The following is an 18,624-nucleotide window of genomic DNA, read 5'->3' as shown; positions in this document are numbered from 1 at the left end:
CACTTGTAAACCGCTACTGCAAGTAGCGGTTTTACTAAAAAAAAAAAATCTCGCGTGCCGTCCTACGTGAACGGTACGCAGGGAATTATATATTTTTTGGACATATTTTGGAAATTAAAACCCACTTTTATACTATCCAAGGAAAAAATTCTACTACTTTGTTGTTTGATACCAAATTGCGATGGTTTGATATTTAGCCTTTTTCTATAATATTCAGATTATTTAACAGCTTACTTTATCTAAAGCTGACAATTTCTTTTCAAAATTGAGCAAGCAAACAAACAAAGAAAAAACCCCACTTACCAAAGTTACCATAGCATAAGTGCATGAGTAACTCATAAATTTGCCATGATTTGAAATGAACCGAGGAAAATGACAATTCCTAGCTTGCCCTTTCCATTATTATATATATAAAATGAATCCAACACCTGTACAATAGTCAATAGAGAGAGTGAGAAAAGAGAAAGACAGAAAAAGAAAGTCATTTTGGAATTGGCAATGACGATACACATGGACGGTCGGAGCGTAATTAGCGTAAGGCGTGATTTCATTTTCTCTCTCCTCTGTCGACTATCGTTCAAGTTTAACTAAACAAACAACCACACTTTATTATTACTCCTACTCCTACCCATTTCATTTTCACTATACACAAATTATTAGAATAGTAGTATTTGGATCTCGATATTGTTTCAGGTTGGTAGTATTTTCCAAATTTAATATGTATTTTTTTTCATTTTCACTAAAATAGATTAAGAAAAACTCAACATTTAAAAGTTACAAATATAATAATGTGGATATTCAAAGCATAATTAAAAGTTAGTTGAGATGGTAATTGTGTCATGTATAATAGCAAATGGTCACGTGTTTAAATCTTATTGTAGTGTGTATACATCATTATCATGCACGTTTTTTAATATATTTGTATAGATTAAGGCTATGTTCAGTTCACCTTATTTTTGCTTATTTCAGATCTAATTAGATCAGATCAGATTAGATCAGATCAGAAAAAATAAGTTCAGATCAGATCAGTTCAGATCATGCTTATATTTAAAAATCATTATATCTTTCATTACATATTAGTAAAAATTATAATAATTGAATATTAATAAAGTACTCACTGAGACGAATCAAACAAGACCCCACATGATTATATTTTTTCTTATATATTGAGAAAAATCTAAAAGATAAGATCGTGTAATCAGAAAAAATAAGTTCAGATCAGATCAGATCAGAAAAAATAAGTTCAGATCAGATCAGAAAATTTCAGGTGAACTAAATATAGCCTAAACGAATTCAAGATTGAATTTTTATAACAAGTCTAATCCATTCATTCTAATTTACCAATAATATCCTAATCATTCCTTTTCATCTCTTTTTTTTTTTTATTATCGAACTACAATATATAATTTCAAAAAAATAACTAGGTAGTTTTACCGAACGGTTTAAATTAGTCACTAAATAAATTAAACTAGTCATTGAATGAATTAAAAAATATCATTACTGAATAGATTAACTTGATCACAAAATAAATTAACTTTATCCCTAAATAGATTAAACTAGTCATTATATTATTTTTAATTTTGAATTTGGATCGTGCCTAATTCAAAATTAAAATTAGACCGTCCTTACTACAAGACCGAATCTAGAGAGAGAAAATCAACCAACACTTTTTATGACCTTTCACTCTCTCTCACTCACTTCACTCAACTAGTCACTACCTCTTTTCTTCTCTAATCTCTATTGTATCAAATTTCTTCGATCTTCAGAACCCCTACAAATACGATCTTAAATTGTCGATTTTTTCTTCGATTATCGCCTGAAAATGGCGAGGAAATTAGCGGTTTTGATATGGATGTTAATCATGTTAATGATGATTAGTGACATCAGTACGATGTATACATCGAGATTAATTCACCGATTTTCCGACGAGTTGCGAGCATTTTCCGGCGAAAAATCGTCGCCGGAAATGAACAGTAAAGAATATTTTCAGAGGATGTTGATCGGCGATTTTGAAAGGCAGAAGATGAAGATCACTCATCAACAACGTCAATTACTTTTTCCTTCTCAAGGTAGCCAAACACGGTCTTATGGCAATGACCTTGGCTGGTATGTGTTTTTGCTTTTTTTTTTTTTAATTTCTGCAAATTTTGTATAAATTGTAGATACCTATTTTTTAAAAAATTTCTGCAAATTGTGTAATAATTGTAGATGGACTGAGTTTTTTTTTTAAATTTCCCGCAAATTGTGTAGTAATTGTAGATGGACTAAGATATATGATTTTATTTGTTTGTATCATGGAAATATTTGCGGTGATAAACGGTTAACTATATACTACTTTTAGTATAAGAGTATAATTTTTCTTAAATTAGTTGAAATTATTGAGTTGCTGTTAATTGAATTTATTCGAACTTATCTGGACTTATTCGAACTTATAGAACTCAATATATGTTTTTCCTAATTAGTGAAAAGTTGAACAAAACACTACTTCTGAGTGTAATATGTATATGGGAGTTTTTGCTTCAATCTGAAGTAAATTCTACTCTATTCGTCTGCGAATTATTCGCACGATTTCTCAATCTCTACACTTAATGTTATTAATAGACCTTTTGATTAATGGTTAGGTTAAGTCATCACCAGACTTTCTCTTGGGAAGTACAATTATTAACAACTGCTGATTTTGAGTAATGTGAACTTTTTCGAATATCTTAAAGTAGTATTCTATATGACAATTTTTGCGGATAGTTGAAGTATGAGCATAATAATTGAATTTTTCTGGATTTATAGATTAAATTTGTAGTCTTTACATTCAGGATTAGTTCTCACATTGTTCTGGCCCCTTAAGATAAGGCTATGGCAGATATTCATTGACTAGAAGGTTTTTTGTGGATATAGGGTATTATTATTAAGAGTTTACGACACTACCTTTTATCACTTGATGAAAGTAAGGACATTTGGGGGCTTATGATCATGAATCCTTACACTTTTCAAGGATTGTAAGTCTGTGACAATGTTTTTTCTGGACATTTCAAACGAGTATTTATGACACGATTTTTCTGATAGAGGGAGTGTAATGAATGGGAGTATCTACATTAATTTGTAGCAATTAAATGGAAAATTTTGCTGTATGTTATGTAATTGTAATTGGGAGCTTAATATTGCAGGTTACACTATACTTGGATCGATATAGGAACACCAAATGTATCTTTTCTGGTTGCGTTGGATGTTGGGAGTGATTTGCTCTGGGTTCCTTGTGATTGTGTCCAATGTGCTTCTCTCTCCGCCGCTCACTATAGCAGTTTGGTATGCTGTTCTTCCTTATGCCTGTGTTCTTTTGTTGTTAAATCCTTCACTTGTATGTTTTAATACCTATATTACTATATACTAATCTTGTTGGGTCTTGTTATATTATGAGACCTTCACCTCTTTTCATTGCATAGCTTGTCTCTTTTTTAGGAATTGTGTCCTCTTTGTAATTGCTACCACATGTAGTACTCCTCTTTGGCCATATAAAAGAAGATCACTCCTTTTCTAAGCCACAGTAACTTCTGAACTTGTGGACTTTGTTAGAACTTTTTTGTCCCTTCTCCACATTGATGAAATATTTATCACTTTACCCAAAGAGCTGAGAGGTGGTGTTTGGGAGGAAATATGAAATAACTCGTTTTTAGTATGAGTGAAAAGACCAATAATTAGCATGGAGTATGGCTTGCTCTTTTTATTTACTTATGTAGGTTCTTCGTCTTTCACTATTATGATTTATTTCTTAGAGTGGGCTTTGTGTGCATTATATCTGCTAATACTTGTAACAGTGTTAGCACTTATTTCCAGTGATTGATTGGCAGGTGCTCCTTGGTCTATGGGGCATCTATTATGCAGGATAAGAATCTCAATGAGTACAGCCCAGATGACTCAAACACCAGTAAGCTTCTGACTTGCAGCCATCGGCTATGCACACAGCAAGCAAACTGTAAAACTTCCGCGCAGTCATGCCCTTACAATGTCCAGTACTTTTCTGAGGATACATCAAGTTCGGGTCAGCTTGTTGAAGATGTATTACATCTCTCATCGAGCAGTAACAATTCTTCAATTGCAAAAGCTCCAGTTATTTTTGGGTATGCTAATTGACTTCAGGCATTATATGTTTTCAGTACTGCTCTCTATATGAAGGGACTTCCTGTTATGTCCAGATTATTTCGAAGTTGTAATTTTGTGCTGTTGAATCTTTGTACAGGTGTGGTAAGAAGCAAAGTGGTGTTTATCTGGATGGGGGGGTTGCTCCTGATGGTCTGATGGGTTTAGGCCTTGGGGACATATCAGTTCCAAGTCTTCTAGCAAAATCTGGATGGATTAAAGACTCTTTCTCATTGTGCTTTAATGAAAATGGTTCTGGGAGAATATTTTTTGGTGACCAAGGACTCACTACCCATCAGTGGACTCCAATTCTGCCATTACAGGGAAAGTAGTATGTTTCTTTACTTGTTGATTAAAATTACACTCACCCTATTAGACTGAAATCTTGTTGGACTTATACTCATCCATCTGTTGGTGATGGCTCTCCGTTTTGACGAATTCATTCAGCTCAACTTATCTTGTCGGAGTAGATGCTGTTTGTATTGGGAAGAGTACTTGTCTCAAACAAACAAGTTTCCGTGCAGTTGTTGACAGTGGGACATCATTTACTTTTATACCAAATGATGTCTATAGAAAAGTTACCCAGGAGGTACTTATTGTCTGTCACTTGTGATTTTTAACTCTAGTTTCGATGATCTGGAATCTGGCACTAAACCAACACTTTTCTTGATAGTTTGACAGAGAAGTTAAAGCTGCTAGAGTGAGTTACGATGGATATCCATGGGACTATTGCTACGAGTCGAGGTTATTGCTGTGTTTCCTTTGCCTTTTTTTTATTGGATTCTGAGTTTATCCTTTGCACCTTTTGACAAATCTAAGTTGTCTCTTGTTGAAACAGTGAAGAGGAGCCGCTAAATTTTCCTTCAGTGGAGCTGATGCTGCCATCTAACGAGAGTTTTGTGGTCCAATATCCATTTTTCCCTGTCACTGGGGATAAGGTTGGTAGAACACTTAACGAATAGAAACCCCCACACCTCCCCACCCCCTTCTCGGTCACATAACAATATCTTTTTCTTTATGCCATCCTCACTATCCTTGGATAGGAAATTGGGCTATTTATTCTCTTATGGGTTAATTGGTTTCAGTAGTTAGTTGATAAAATTAGGCTGCTGGTGCAGTTGTTTCATCAATGAGGGAGGTAGTGCATTTCAAATTGCTATACTAGGGGTTAAGTGTCATATTTCAGACCGGAATCGGAGCATAGTATAATATTTAGTAACAGATTAGTATATTTATTTCCAAGTTCCTACTTTTGAAGCTGAGTTAGATCTGGTTTCTGATGTTGGGATTATGTAATTGTGTCTTATATATGATGCACTCTTGCAAGTATCTACACATTATCTTCAAGATTTCTTAGAAGTCTGTTGTTTTATGAGGTTGAATAATGATGGTCAATACTCAATATGTCTTAAAGTACTCCTCCCGTCTCTTATTTGTTTACCTACTTCTTTGAGCACATAGTTTTAGGAGAAATAACATGTGGGCCGTAAAGAAAAAGTATTAATTTATTGTGGGTCAAGAGAGAAAAGGATAGTGACAAATAGAAAATTGCTGCTTTATGTAAAAGATAATAATATAAAACTAGGGGTCCATTCCAAAAATGGTTGAAAGAAGAAGTAGATTATCTAATAAGAGTCAACCCAAAAGGAAAGTGGGTAAACTAGTAAGAGACGGATGGAGTATATAACAGAACATAATTTAATTTTATCGGCTATAAATTTTTTGCTCTACTCTCTATGTTTTAACTTTTCACAGTTCCTATCTCACACCTTTGACTATTAATATCTTTAATTATGTACTACTATAAATAAAATTATAAAGTTGATGTTGTAAGAAATCTAACAAGCACATATGGGGATGTTTTTTCGGATTCTTTTTTGATTGAAGAGGACTTTCTTCTCATATATAAATAAAATTATGAAAAGATTTGTTTTTTTAGAAAAAAATGACCACAAACTCAGAATTGGTGCGAAGAACTAGAAAAAAGAGGAGTTTTATTTTGTTTAATGTTTCAATAAATTTTGAAGAAATTTGATGCTCAATGTTTAACTTTGAAGATTACACATGCCTCATTATGTAGAGGTTGTAGTTTTTATATAAGAAGAATGGTTTCTGTGGTTTTACTTTTATGAATAGTGTAAAGTATTAAAACGATAGCTAAAATACCATTATATAAGCAGGGATGTGGTGCCCTGTCAGGCTGTCACCATGGATGTATGATGAGGAAGCCCTGTAGATTAGTTGATTTAGCTCTGCGGAATTTCGCAACTAAATGTTGACACATTTTCATCTGCTCCTGCCTCCCTAAAAGCATGTTTTTAGTTTTATTAAGATTGAATAAAATAATTTTAACAGATTATTCTGAATTAGTTATGTGTAAAAGATGATGTCATGCCAATAATTTCGATGTAGAACAAGGAAAAATTGTCATAAAAAGTTGCTTTTGTGAAGTAGGTTTGTCGTTGGGCTTTCATTCAACACATATGGCAGAGCCCATATGAAAGTCTTTCATCTCTTGTTAGCTGTTTATAGTCAGAGTTCGTGCCATGTAGAATAGACAAAATGAGAATCAAAGAAAGGCTTGTATCATTTAGTTACCTAATTTTATTTACTAATGCTGGTTATTCTTGCTCTTGAAGGAACATATTAGATGCTTACATATTCTTGTCTTGAATGCAGTAATTTTCGTTTAGTTTCTTCTTTTAACTTTTAGTGAAGATGCAGCACGCTTAGTTGACTACTGTCTAGGTTTGAGTGAGAATTCTTTTTAATCTGAACTAGAGCTATTTCTTTTGCGGCCCGTTTGGTAGTTGGTTATAAATGGTGGTAATGAGAATGAATTTGTGTGTAAATTTGTGAAGAATATCATTGTCCATTTCCATGGTAATGCTAAGTTATCCTAAAGTGTTCACTTTTTTTATCTTGAATTTTCATTCCCATCCAATAACACCTTGTAGGTGGTAATGAGTGGTAATGAAAATTGCTTCCCCTTGGAGACAAAAACACAAGTTAAGGAGTGAGATTGCTTGCTCATGGAGAAAAAATGCCTCCACATGGAGATTTAAGGGTGATTCTCTAATAAAATTACACTTAAAATTTATTTCCATTACTGCAATTTATTAACGACTACCAAAAGGGTCGTTGGGGTAATGTAGGCTAAGTTGGTGAAATGTCTTCTCGATTCGTTCAATATATAAAAAGACGTTGACCATGATGGTCTTTTCAGCCCCTTCACCATGTGTTCAACTGCAGTAAGAAGACCTTTGTTAATTGATGTAGCTGTGCTATAATTTAGTAAAGCAGTCATCAAATATATCCAGCTATCAGTATCTTTGTAGTAGTGCTCCATTTATGAAGCATCCCTTTATTTGTGATCTTTTGGCAATGGTTTATGTTGTATCGCGGCTATGTAATTCTTGTTAGATATTAGATCAAGAGAGGACATGGATTCTTTCAGATCACTTTATTAATATTGTTGCTATTAATTGAAATATCTATTAAAATTGATGGCCTTTCTAAAATATTGTGCCTGCTGTGTGTGCTGCAGGGGAATAATCTGGGTTACTGTCTAGCCATAGAGCCTGCTGATGGAGACATTGCATTTATAGGCCGTAAGTGGGCGCCTGTTTGTTTTCTTATTTACTTTTGCATGCATCTCATAATTGATTTTCTTATGAAAAGTGAAAAATTGTTGCACAGAAAACTTCATGACAGGATATCGCATGGTGTTTGATAGGGAGAATCTGAAACTTGGCTGGTCCCGTTCCGATTGTAAGTATTCAGCCTTGGATGTTCTATTTCTAATCGTGCCAGGCAAACTATACGAGTCAAAGTTTTGGTTTTGGTTTGCAACTTCAATCACATCTTAAAATCAAAGTACTTTCAATATGGCTAGCGTGTACCAAGTAAGTGTTGGCCCAGTGGTGATGGGGACTGGCTTTGGTAGGACGGACTCGTGTTCGAATCCCCGCAACACCCTTGGGAGAGGAATGGAACCTAACCACCCCGAACTTGGCCTCGATTCGGATGTAGCCCGAAGGGTTAACCGGGTGCAAACACCAAAAAAAAATAAAAAAAATATGGCTAGCGTGTTATCTTTTCTATTGGCAAACTTCAGCAAACTGTTCAAGAATTTAATCATGCCCTTGCTGTATCTGTAGGTCAAGATCTAAGTAATCAGAATAAAACGCCATCACCACCATCAGCAGGGGATAAACCACCAAATGCATTGCCTTCTAATGAACAACAGAGCATCCCTGGTGCAGAGGCCGTGCCTCCTGCCATCGCTGGAAGGGCACCAAAAGCCTCGGCAGCCTCTACCATGCACGTTGCATCTTCATTTTGGATGTTGCTTACCTTGATTGCGTCCTTTCATCTGCTACGGTATTTTGAACCAGTAATTACCCTAGACCTGATGTAAATACTGTCATTGCATTTATATCCATCCAATGCCTTTACTTTTTTTCCCTGCAAGTCATTGGATACATAGCATACCCCTTATTCCCTCGCCCGCTACCTAGGTCTTCTGTAATTCCTAATTAAAGTCATGTATATATAGTTAGATTTTCTTTTTTCTAGATGGAGTTCTTGCTAGCTCCATTTTTTATGAACTTATTATTCATAGGATATCGAAATTTCCTTTGGAGTATATAATGAGCCTTTTCTGCGGATTATGGAAATGTGTTATTTTTGAATTTTATTGCAAATTAAATGGTTTCAGTTGTCACTTCTGCTCAACGTAAAAAAACTAGAGTCCTTATCTAGTAAGAGCAGCCGAGCAGGTAGCTCATCAGGTAACAGGGCTAATTATTTTGAGTGCCAGATAGAGCCATGAAGCCTAAAGCTAGTGTTTGCTGTTGTCCAACCTATAAGAATCTAATTTTACCTAACCTATTAAGTTATGAAACTAATGTCATTTTCATTTTACAAATTTTGTCTTTGAACTTTTATGTTTGGTAGAAGGGAAACATACTCCTAGAAAAACAAATTTCCGATTTTCCATTATATGTTTTGTAAAATTGTAAAAGTAGATTTTTCGGGGTGGAAAATGGTTTTAATGCCTTTTCTATTTCTCATGTAAGGATCTTATACGTAGCTATATTCTCTAATATTGTTAGTTAGAGTTGACTTCTTCTTCTTAGTTATCTTTTAGATATCTTATCATGTAAACAACTGTACTCCTATTCTTTAGCTTATAAAAATACTTATCTCTCTAGGTTGTTGTAATCTCTGCTTATTTAAGCAACTCACTTTACTCGATATAATTCACTTGAAATTATAAACTCTATAATGGTAGGGTATTTGTTTTTGAAGAGAGCACAGTGGCTAAGGGAGTGGCTTGGGTTGACATGGTGGCGCAGAGGTGGGAGGCGGACGACCACGGTAGTGGGCGACATTAACCGAGGTCGGGAAAGTGGGAAGGGTAGGCTGAAGGGAGGTCGTGGCTTCCTTGTTGATAAGCTTCTCATGGAGTTCATCAAAGGAGATGGGAGTATCGCGCGCGTTTACCGCATCGATAACAAATTTGTATTGCTCGTAGTCAAGGCCGAGCAAGACTTTATCAATGACAACTTCATGATCCATAAGTTTCCCCATGGCGGCGAGATGATCAGTGCATTGTTTGATGGCTTGCATATAGGCAGTGATCGATTGAGTGGTGTGGGAGATTTGGTTAAGTTTGGTTTTGATTTGTTTGAGGTGGCCGCGGGAGGGGTTGGCATAGGTTTTGGAGAGAACACTCCAAGCCTCTTTGGAAGTAGCGGTTTGAGACACAAGAGGAACGATGTCCTGGGAAAGGGTGCCAACAATGGTGCCAAAGACGAGACGGTCTTGACGAAACCATGGGAGGGCAGCGGGATTGGGGATGGAGGTGCCATAATCAGTGGTAATGGAAGCAAGAGGAGAAGGATGAGTGTCATCCACAAACTTCCAAAGATCATAGCCAAGAAAGGTGGCTTGAAGTTGGGTCTGCCACGCAACGTAGTTGGTGGACGCGAGTTTGATGGAGTTGTGAACTTGAATAATGGTGAAAGGTTTGGTAGGATCAGTAGGGTTGGGAATGAGAGAATTGTCGTTGGCCATTGAAAAGGAAGAAGAGAAAGAGGTGGTGGGAGGATCGATTTATGAGGATACCATATAGAGTTTATAATTTCAAGTGAATTATATTGAGTAAAGTGAGTTGCTTAAATAAGCAGAGATTATAACAACCTAGAGAGATAAGTATTCGTACAAGCTAAAGAATAGGAGTACAATTGTTTACATGATAAGATATCTAAAAGATAACTAAGAAGAAGAAGTCAACTCTAACTAACAATACGGGAAATATAGCTCATTTGATTGATGGATGGGATATCACTATTGATATTGAACATGTATGGTTTGACTCTTTCTCCCAAAATGTTTTAGCTTTGACGGAAATTAATATGCTTTAATAATATTCACGCTTTTCTCTTAAAAAAAAACACGTTTTCGTTTTATTATCACATTATTTTCCTTTTTTTTTTATCTTTCTCTCTGATCTTTTTTCATCCACCTTCTCTTCTCTCCTTGCATTTTCTTAATTTCTCCAACTTTTTTTACATCGAACCAAGCGAAAAAATAATAATTTATAGTTGTATATATCTTTTGAAAAATATCTTTTCTCCCAACCAAAAAAAACTTATTTAAGAGTGCTCTGTGATCTTATATAGTCTATACATTAAGTTTGTAACAGCTCTATCTTTTTTTTTTTTGAAAGAGAAATTTCATTAATTGAAGGCCAAACGGCATCTACAATAGATATTAAAGAAAAACAAGATACAATTAAACAAGATTAAATCAAATTCGTCTTCAAAGAAACTATAATGAACCAAATCGAGCAATACAGCGCAGCCCCTTGTATTTGCTGAATCAAACAGCTATTGATGAGGAAGTCTATCATTCTGACATAGTTTGGGAAGAACATTCTTGATCGAACCATGTTAACCGTATCCGAGATTCCAATACCTTCATGTTGAGTCTCGAACTTCAACCAATAAGAACAATTTCTCATATCTAAAAACAAAAAAACTACACTCACAACTCCCATAGGGGAGAAGGAGATCTCCACAACGGAGACTAAAAACCCCATAACAGGGTTTGAAGATATCTCATAAAGAGATACTAATTTATTCAACAAAACAAGAAAATGAAATAAAAACTGAAAATAAAAGCGGAAAAGGGCTTACCATGGATGAAAGCATCCATGGCAGCCCCTAACGGATGAAAAAGGGGTAGAGGAGGCTAGGGTTTTAGAGAGAAAAAAAAAGAGAGGGTTAGGGTTTTTTTTTAGAGATGCCGACTAGTGCCCTTGTAACAGCTCTATCTTAAGTGTTAAGAAATTAGCTTTTATGAAAAACACCCATTGTAGAGGGCCCCACATGTTAGACCATCCAACCAATAAGTGGACAACCTAGTGAGGGATGTGGCCAGCTCGTGATAATCTCAGTCGTTGGATGGTCTCCACGTGTTCTTTTTTATTGTTTTGATGATGATCTTCGTTCTCTCATCATTTGGCTTATTTTCTAACATGACTACGTGAATACATGACAACACCTTATTTCGTGACACCTTCTCAAGATTCATACATTATAACATATATTGCTTTGTGATTTGTATCGCCCACCTTATTTTTTCATTCTTTTTTGGTGTGATTGATATTTGCAAATTAATCATGTTCGTATTATGAAAAGACTTAGTGTGTTTTTTTTTGTAAAAGTTGAAAGATCCAAGTAAAAGAGCACGTTTGCATCTTGTTCTGCTTTTATTTGTTTCTTTTACCTGAAGAAAAGCTTTTAGATGGACATATGGTTTGTTTCTAATGGTGTAACTTTGTATTAAGAAGGATAATAATTGATGAAAGATCGTTAATTTGCTGTCGATGGTTAAATTAACTAAATTTTATTCGTGAGTAAAGAGTCACATAGGGTAGTGTTAACAATATCCGATTTTAAGAATTAGGCACCACTCATATAGGATTTTACCAATTAAAGCTCGGTGATATCCAAATTAGTTAAATAATTACGATTCATAAGAATCAGATATCCATTGGACTAAAAAAGGTGTTAGTTACATAAATGTAGCCAAATGTATTATACTTGTCCTTTAGGTCAAAAATTAAAAGACTATTTAGTTATTATATATATATATATATATATATATATATATAATATCGGATGATATTGGTAAAAAGCTTGTTGACATCTACCAAATTTGTATCACAACTTCTAGAACAACTATCTAATTGTTATTTTTAAAATTCAAAACAAGCAATACAAATGTTCTCTGTTTCGCTTTAGTACCCCTATCTTTTGTTCAAAAATACTTTTTTTTTACGGGTTCGTAATACTTTGTTTAGAATGAGAGGTAAATATTGATCACATTATGTTGTATTGACATATCTAAGTGTCAAATTATATGAAATACAAAATGAAGAGTTAGTTAAGTAGATAAGATAACATGGGGTAATCCAATATGGTAAAAATGCCACTCTTTCCACTTCATTTTATTTCAGTTGCCTGTGTATTAAGTATCTACTACTGCAATTACATGTTTCTTACTACTCTTAATGCCATTAATTCTCCCTTTAAACAAAAGAACTTTCCTAATCCTGTGTGAACATTCTAACAACCTAAGTTTTTTGCTAAAAAGAAAAAGCCATTCGAGGAAAGCTAGTGAAGAAAGAACAGATAAAAAGGTAAAGTTTCTATGTACATATTGTACCAAAAAGGGAAAGAAAGGAGATCACAGTTTCTTTATTTCAAAAAGCGGCCTAGCAGAGTTTTTTAAGTGTTTGTTAGTATTAAACTAGCTATAGGATTCCTATTTCCTACTGAGCAAAGAAAGGAATATAGTTTGTTGGAGAGAAGTTTCCTTTAAAGCCTAACAACTCATGTCATCTTAGCTATATATAACTTACCTGCTTCCCTCTCATTATACATATGTTTTCATCATCAACTTCTTAACACCTACAACATAATATTGCATATCTTTGGGAGACAATATTATCACCTAAAACACTAGATTATCGCGTACAGAAGATCACATTTTGTAAGAACTGAACGTTTCTAATCGAGCTTTAGAGATATGGGAGTTGGAGGCACATTAGAGTATTTTTCAGAAATGATGGGTGGTGGACATATGCACAAGAAGAAGAGGAAGCAGTTTCAAACTGTGGAGCTTAAAGTTAGAATGGATTGTGATGGATGTGAGCTTAAAGTCAAGAAAGCTCTATCCTCTCTTTCTGGTAAGTCTTTCTAACCTTCTGCTAATCATTTGTTTCAGACTTACAGTAGATTTCTTGTCAATTATCATACCTTCTGACATAAATATCTAGCAAAATTTGATAAAGGAAATATGATTTTGCAGGGGTGAAGTCAGTGGAGATAAACAGGAAACAGCAAAAGGTGACAGTTTCAGGGTATGTGGAGGCGAATAAGGTCCTGAAGAAGGCAAAAGCCACAGGGAAGAAGGCGGAGATATGGCCGTATGTGCCTTACAATTTGGTATCACAGCCTTATGCTACAGCTGCTTATGATAAGAAAGCTCCTCCTGGTCATGTCAGGAAGGTGGATTTCATGGAAAACCCGAACACTGCTACTGTCACCCGATATGATCAGGACCCTCTTGTTTCCATGTTTAGTGATGATAACCCAAATGCTTGTTCTATAATGTAGATCAATTCTGTTTTTTATTCCAGTTTTGACCTTGTCTCTTTAGATTGTTATATACTACTCAACTATGTATTCATGATAAGTTTAGTTTGAAATATACTCCTATTAAATAGAAAAGACTCTTCTGTGTACACTCAGCTCACCTTTTTCCGTTTCTTTCTTGGGCTAATGGCAATTACACTCATCCGTCACCTAAGATTACTTTCATCTTGTACCTCTGAAAGTCAGAAATTCTAATTTGGTAATATGTTCAGAACTATTTTACACATGAAAATTCTCATGACTTTTTCTGTAAACATCAGATTGGTAAGATATAGATGTACTATCTTTAATACACATTAAGCCGCAGCAAAAAGTTATACTACACAATACACATTATTTTGAGAAAAAAATGTGATATACTAGTACGATCTGAAGATACAAACTCAGCAGCAGGACGTAACACACTCAGGTTAGTTTTGGTGCAGATGAATGGAGATTTGGCCTCACTGCTCCATTTTAATTGAAGCAAAATAAAAGATATGTCTGCATCATAGGTAAGTTGCATTATATGACTATAGTCACTATACAAAGATATGTATGGAAATTCGCGAACAATGTTTCGTAAGCATATCTTGAAACTCCATCTTGTGTAACCTTTGGAGCAGCGGGAAGCTGCTGTTCAAGTACCTCTACTCTGTTACAATAAAAAGAAACCAGTTGGGTGGATTTAGCAGAGACATAGTCAGTGAGAAATAATACTTGAAGCTTATGGTTGCTCCCATTTCAGGGCTGTGTTTAAAGAATAGATTGACAGATAATCCTAAGTTATCAGTAATCAGAATTTTACTATTCATATCCTATTGTCCATCTTTTATTAATGATGGAAATATATGCAAATGGAGGACATACGTTTCTTTGAAGATCAAGGTCTTGTTTTTAGTTTACTTTTTGCCATTTTCTGGTTGGTATTTGGCTCTGTATGAGTTCAAACAACAAAAACAATATGTTTTGATAAAATGGCTTTCCAGCTAAAATTGGCTTTTCGGCCAAAATGAAAAAGCTACATGGATTAGTTATCTTCATTGGCTTTTAGTTGTTTTGCCTTAGATCTGTCCAATTTATAACATAAATAGCTAACAACTACCAATTGATTCTATAAAGCAATTTGTTATAGACTATTGACGGAGCTAATGCAAACAACTGATATTACCAGCATGTCAAACAAGCCAAGTAAACCAGTCAATAGCGAACAACTGATTGCCAAGGAAGACCTTACTAGACTCATATAAGCAAGTAATATTTTTCAGGATTATGCCAAAAGAAACATATTTCATGCTAGATCTAGTGAGGCACTCAAAATTAGCTCCCCTAAGGACATCCACTGGTACAGTATCATATGACTGGCTTAGCATGATACACATATTCCATAATAACTCAAGGAATTGAGAGCGAGGAGTGAGTAACTCACTTGGGCAGAATTCTCTTGAGAAATCTAACCAAAGAAAATCATACGAGTAGTAAGGAAGATCATGTCAACTTCCTATTTCCGGAGTAAATTCCCATGAAATTAATGTCATATAGCAAAGTTGAATTGGCTGGAATGTTGCAATCACCTACACAAGTAATTAGCTCAATAATATTAATCAAAAGCTTGTCATTGCCAAAGAGAACAAGTTTTTAGGCAAATATTTTTCGAATGGTATCTCTGTCAATGAACACCTAGTGTTTTTTGCTCTACCTGAAAAACAACCAGCTGCTTCTGGTCCATATGCTAACTCTGGAGGAATGCGAAGCTTTCGTTTCCCGCCTGCATAGAAAACAAATATCTGAACTTAAGGCCAATTTTGGAGCACTACAAAGCATACAATGTAAACTAGTAGAGAGAAAGTTATCTGCTTGGATTGTAAAAGGCTTATTGTTTCGGTTTTAGAAGGGAAAGCGCAATAGTCCTATCAGAACTTATCTTACATACCAATTTGCATAGGGGGTACCCCATCTCCGCCAAAAATCCCTTGATCCAATCCCCTAATAACCTGAGAATTGAAATGAAAGGCAAATTTTCTCAATAAATTAAAATATCTTACATGGTTGATCAAATTTCAGTAGTACTGTACCACATGTGATTCCCTTTTAATTGTTACATTTTGCTTATTGAGGTGAAATTTTAAAAACTTGAACATGTATTTTACTGATAAATATGACAAGATTATCAAAGGTCTGCATAAAACAGTGAAAATTAAACCAAGTGTAAGCGTAGAGGGAGAACAGAACATACTTTGCCTACACCAATGCGCATAGTGAGAGGTCTACCACGTTTATAGCTGCTGTCAAAGACAGTCTCATCAGCAAACCTCGCCGTATAGTGCACCTAATCAGATCCATGTATAAACCAAACATAAGTTTTGAGTTAAAAACTTAATCCAGGATAGAAAGATTGATGGAACTACAAAGAATTAAACAACGATGATGGGATGTAGTACATTGATAAGGGTGTTGTAAGGGGCTGGAACACCCGAGCCAACAACAAGATCACAATAAGCTAAGCCAGAGCGAACTACATTGAGCTCACAACTTGGCTCAGCAGTAGTGGCATAGTATTCAATTCTTGTAGCATCTGCTTCTAATGGAGAACCAAACGCCATTGAAGAAGCTGCCATAAGGCCTATGATTCCGAGCTCTACTATCTTTCGCCGCCCTTTTTTAGTCGAATTGTCTAAGTTGTTAGAAGGTGGAAGACTAACAACTGTGTTAGACTTGCAAGAGGTTGGTTTAAGAGTTCGGAGTTGTAGCTGACAGGGCCTTTTGGTAGAGCTTGAATTGGCAATGGCTGTCAGTGCTGCTGTTGCTGCAGTTGCACATACTGCCATTGTTTTTTGCTTTCTCTGTTCGTTTTGTTGTTGTTCTTCTTCTTTGCTGGTTTAAGAGAATGGGTTTACACATACACATTCTTCCTTATCCAAAAGACATGGTAATAGGCAAATAGTATATCTGATGGAAATTTGTTTAGTATGTAGTTAAAACTTTCAAGTTATTAGAGGTTGTGTTCTGTTATTTTGGTTGGTAATTCTTGTTCTTTTTACCCCTACCATCCGTACTTTGGTAGTTTCTCTATGTCTTTTTTTGGGTATGGAAGGTTGTTTCTCTAATGTTGCTAAAAGTATTACCACCTCTTATTTTTGTAAAAGTCTTATATGGACCTGGTCTACAATAAATTACTGTGAACTTAATGCTAATTCATGTGATTTATGGAAAAAAAAGTCAATATATAATATATAGATATAAGAAATGAGTAGGTATAGATTCTAAAGTTTGACGATGTGAAAAAAAAAGATTACTATGTCACAAAATGAAAATTTCATCACGATAATTAATGTAATAAAAAGTGACAATATTAAAAAAAAAACAGTCACTATATTAGAAAGTACCTGTATACTATAACTTCAGATTTTTAAAAGGTTATTATATGGAAAAAAAAAAGATCACTATATTAGATAAGTGATTTTAGTCCACAATAATATTAGCTTGGACCAGGTTCAAGCAAGACTATTTCCTGATTTTTTTAATTGAAGTATTTAATTATTTTAATATATTTACCAAAAAGATAAATATTGCATAAAAAACAAAAGAAATATGAAGGTTGGATTGCCTTTCTGTGTTACTAGTTTTTATATGCACGTGATGCGTGCGAAGATACGTAGAAAATTAATTTCTTTTAGGAGATGGAGAAAATTAAATTAATTATTAATTATTTCTAATAAATTTGGAATATTTGAATAGTTGATGGTTTTCTTTTTATAATATTTTTTTATTTTTTATATTAATCAAGTAGTTTCTTTTTTTATTTTTTTCATTAAAGTAAGTAGTTAGAATAGAAATATTATGAAGGTAAAATAGGGTTTCTAATATTTTGGTGTTCTACCCCTCTTTCCATATAAAATAGAGATAAGCCAAACATTATATCATTAGGCCAGACCAACGCAAAGCACAACCCAATCCAACGTAGTACACAATTCCGTGGCCCGTGTTTGGGCCAAGAGTTGTGAGATACTATGACCTTTCTTATTAATTTCATTAATGATTATATTAGTAATTATTATTCTGATAAGAATTTTGCTTTACAAGAGAAATATTATAAATCTATTCATTGAACAATTAAAGTCACTTTCACCAGTTTATTATAACTTTTTTTTGAAACAATACTAACTTTTTCTATGACCTAAGTAAAAAATTTGTTCTAATTCAAATTTTTAACGAGCATAATTCAAAGAATTTCTTCTTACTTAAAAAAAAAAAGAAAAATTTTCCTTGGATATGACATGATTATATTAATTTTCGGCTGTCTAATTTCTATATAAAATTAAACAAATTCAAGTCTACATTATTCTAACAAATTCATTCTCTCTCACTCTAACCCAATACTATTCGTATATTCCTATCTCGCACTAACCTAGTCGTCCATTCTCTTCTCATTTATTGAATCTTAAATTACACCAAACAATATTTAAAAATAACCTGACAATCATATGGAATGAATTAAGCTAATCACAAAATGTTAATCACTAAACAAATTAAAAAAATTAATTATTAAATGAATCAAACTAGTTACTATATTCATAATAGTGGTCTATTTCTTTATAATATATGAAATTTGAACTATTTCCTAATCTTAAATTAAAAGTATACCATCTTTTATAAAACTAGACCTGATCAAAACAGCTCGGCTCGATTTTTTTGTGGATTTTGGGAAGATTTTTTTGGCTCGTGGTCGGGTCCAACCAGATTTTTTTGCTTTGGGCAAGTCACAAAAATAACTTTTTAGTCT

At 34.2% G+C, this 18,624-nt stretch overlaps 3 protein-coding genes across 4 annotated transcripts; 2 read left to right on the top strand and 1 right to left on the bottom strand.

Annotated features, from left to right (window-relative positions):
- The first annotated feature begins 1,668 nt into the window (after positions 1 to 1,668).
- LOC104895716 (aspartic proteinase-like protein 1) lies at positions 1,669 to 8,804 on the top strand. 2 transcript variants are annotated; one of them, XM_010682287.4, is made up of 10 exons: positions 1,669 to 2,106; positions 3,162 to 3,300; positions 3,877 to 4,112; positions 4,232 to 4,462; positions 4,579 to 4,720; positions 4,805 to 4,875; positions 4,970 to 5,069; positions 7,679 to 7,742; positions 7,831 to 7,902; positions 8,292 to 8,804. In XM_010682287.4, exons 1-10 carry the CDS (start codon positions 1,823 to 1,825, stop codon positions 8,549 to 8,551), a joined length of 1,599 nt encoding a protein of 532 aa, XP_010680589.2. In that variant the 5' UTR covers positions 1,669 to 1,822; the 3' UTR covers positions 8,552 to 8,804. The 2 variants fall into 2 exon arrangements, with proteins under 2 accessions (XP_010680589.2, XP_010680590.2); XM_010682288.4 differs by having other exon boundaries at positions 1,968 to 2,106; positions 3,843 to 4,112.
- A 3,631-nt stretch (positions 8,805 to 12,435) lies between these two features.
- LOC104895715 (heavy metal-associated isoprenylated plant protein 23) lies at positions 12,436 to 13,937 on the top strand. The gene is made up of 2 exons (XM_010682286.4): positions 12,436 to 13,393; positions 13,516 to 13,937. The coding sequence occupies exons 1-2, from the start codon at positions 13,234 to 13,236 to the stop codon at positions 13,821 to 13,823; spliced, it is 468 nt and encodes a 155-aa protein (XP_010680588.2). The 5' UTR covers positions 12,436 to 13,233; the 3' UTR covers positions 13,824 to 13,937.
- A 186-nt stretch (positions 13,938 to 14,123) lies between these two features.
- LOC104895714 (photosynthetic NDH subunit of lumenal location 4, chloroplastic) lies at positions 14,124 to 16,758 on the bottom strand. Its single transcript, XM_010682284.4, has 6 exons — positions 16,283 to 16,758; positions 16,078 to 16,170; positions 15,775 to 15,835; positions 15,541 to 15,609; positions 15,271 to 15,415; positions 14,124 to 14,496 (listed from the first exon to the last, which is right to left on the bottom strand). The coding sequence occupies exons 1-5, from the start codon at positions 16,667 to 16,669 to the stop codon at positions 15,330 to 15,332; spliced, it is 696 nt and encodes a 231-aa protein (XP_010680586.2). The 5' UTR covers positions 16,670 to 16,758; the 3' UTR covers positions 14,124 to 14,496; positions 15,271 to 15,329.
- Positions 16,759 to 18,624: the final 1,866 nt, after the last annotated feature.

The sequence above is a fragment of the Beta vulgaris genome, chromosome 6, assembly GCF_026745355.1.
Source record: "Beta vulgaris subsp. vulgaris cultivar EL10 chromosome 6, EL10.2, whole genome shotgun sequence".
NCBI classification, from domain to species: Eukaryota; Viridiplantae; Streptophyta; class Magnoliopsida; order Caryophyllales; family Amaranthaceae; genus Beta; species Beta vulgaris.
This window is presented reverse-complemented; position numbering and strand designations above follow the sequence as displayed.

Coding starts and splice junctions, on each gene's coding strand:
- LOC104895716 (XM_010682287.4), top strand. CDS start 1,823: ATGGCGAGGAAATTAGCGGTTTTGATATGGATGTTAATCATGTTAATG. Junction 4,721..4,804: donor ATAGAAAAGTTACCCAGGAG/GTACTTATTGTC, acceptor TTTTCTTGATAG/TTTGACAGAGAAGTTAAAGC. Junction 4,876..4,969: donor GACTATTGCTACGAGTCGAG/GTTATTGCTGTG, acceptor TTGTTGAAACAG/TGAAGAGGAGCCGCTAAATT.
- LOC104895715 (XM_010682286.4), top strand. CDS start 13,234: ATGGGAGTTGGAGGCACATTAGAGTATTTTTCAGAAATGATGGGTGGT. Junction 13,394..13,515: donor AGCTCTATCCTCTCTTTCTG/GTAAGTCTTTCT, acceptor ATGATTTTGCAG/GGGTGAAGTCAGTGGAGATA.
- LOC104895714 (XM_010682284.4), bottom strand. CDS start 16,669: ATGGCAGTATGTGCAACTGCAGCAACAGCAGCACTGACAGCCATTGCC. Junction 16,171..16,282: donor CTTACAACACCCTTATCAAT/GTACTACATCCC, acceptor GGATCTGATTAG/GTGCACTATACGGCGAGGTT. Junction 15,836..16,077: donor TGCGCATTGGTGTAGGCAAA/GTATGTTCTGTT, acceptor TTCAATTCTCAG/GTTATTAGGGGATTGGATCA.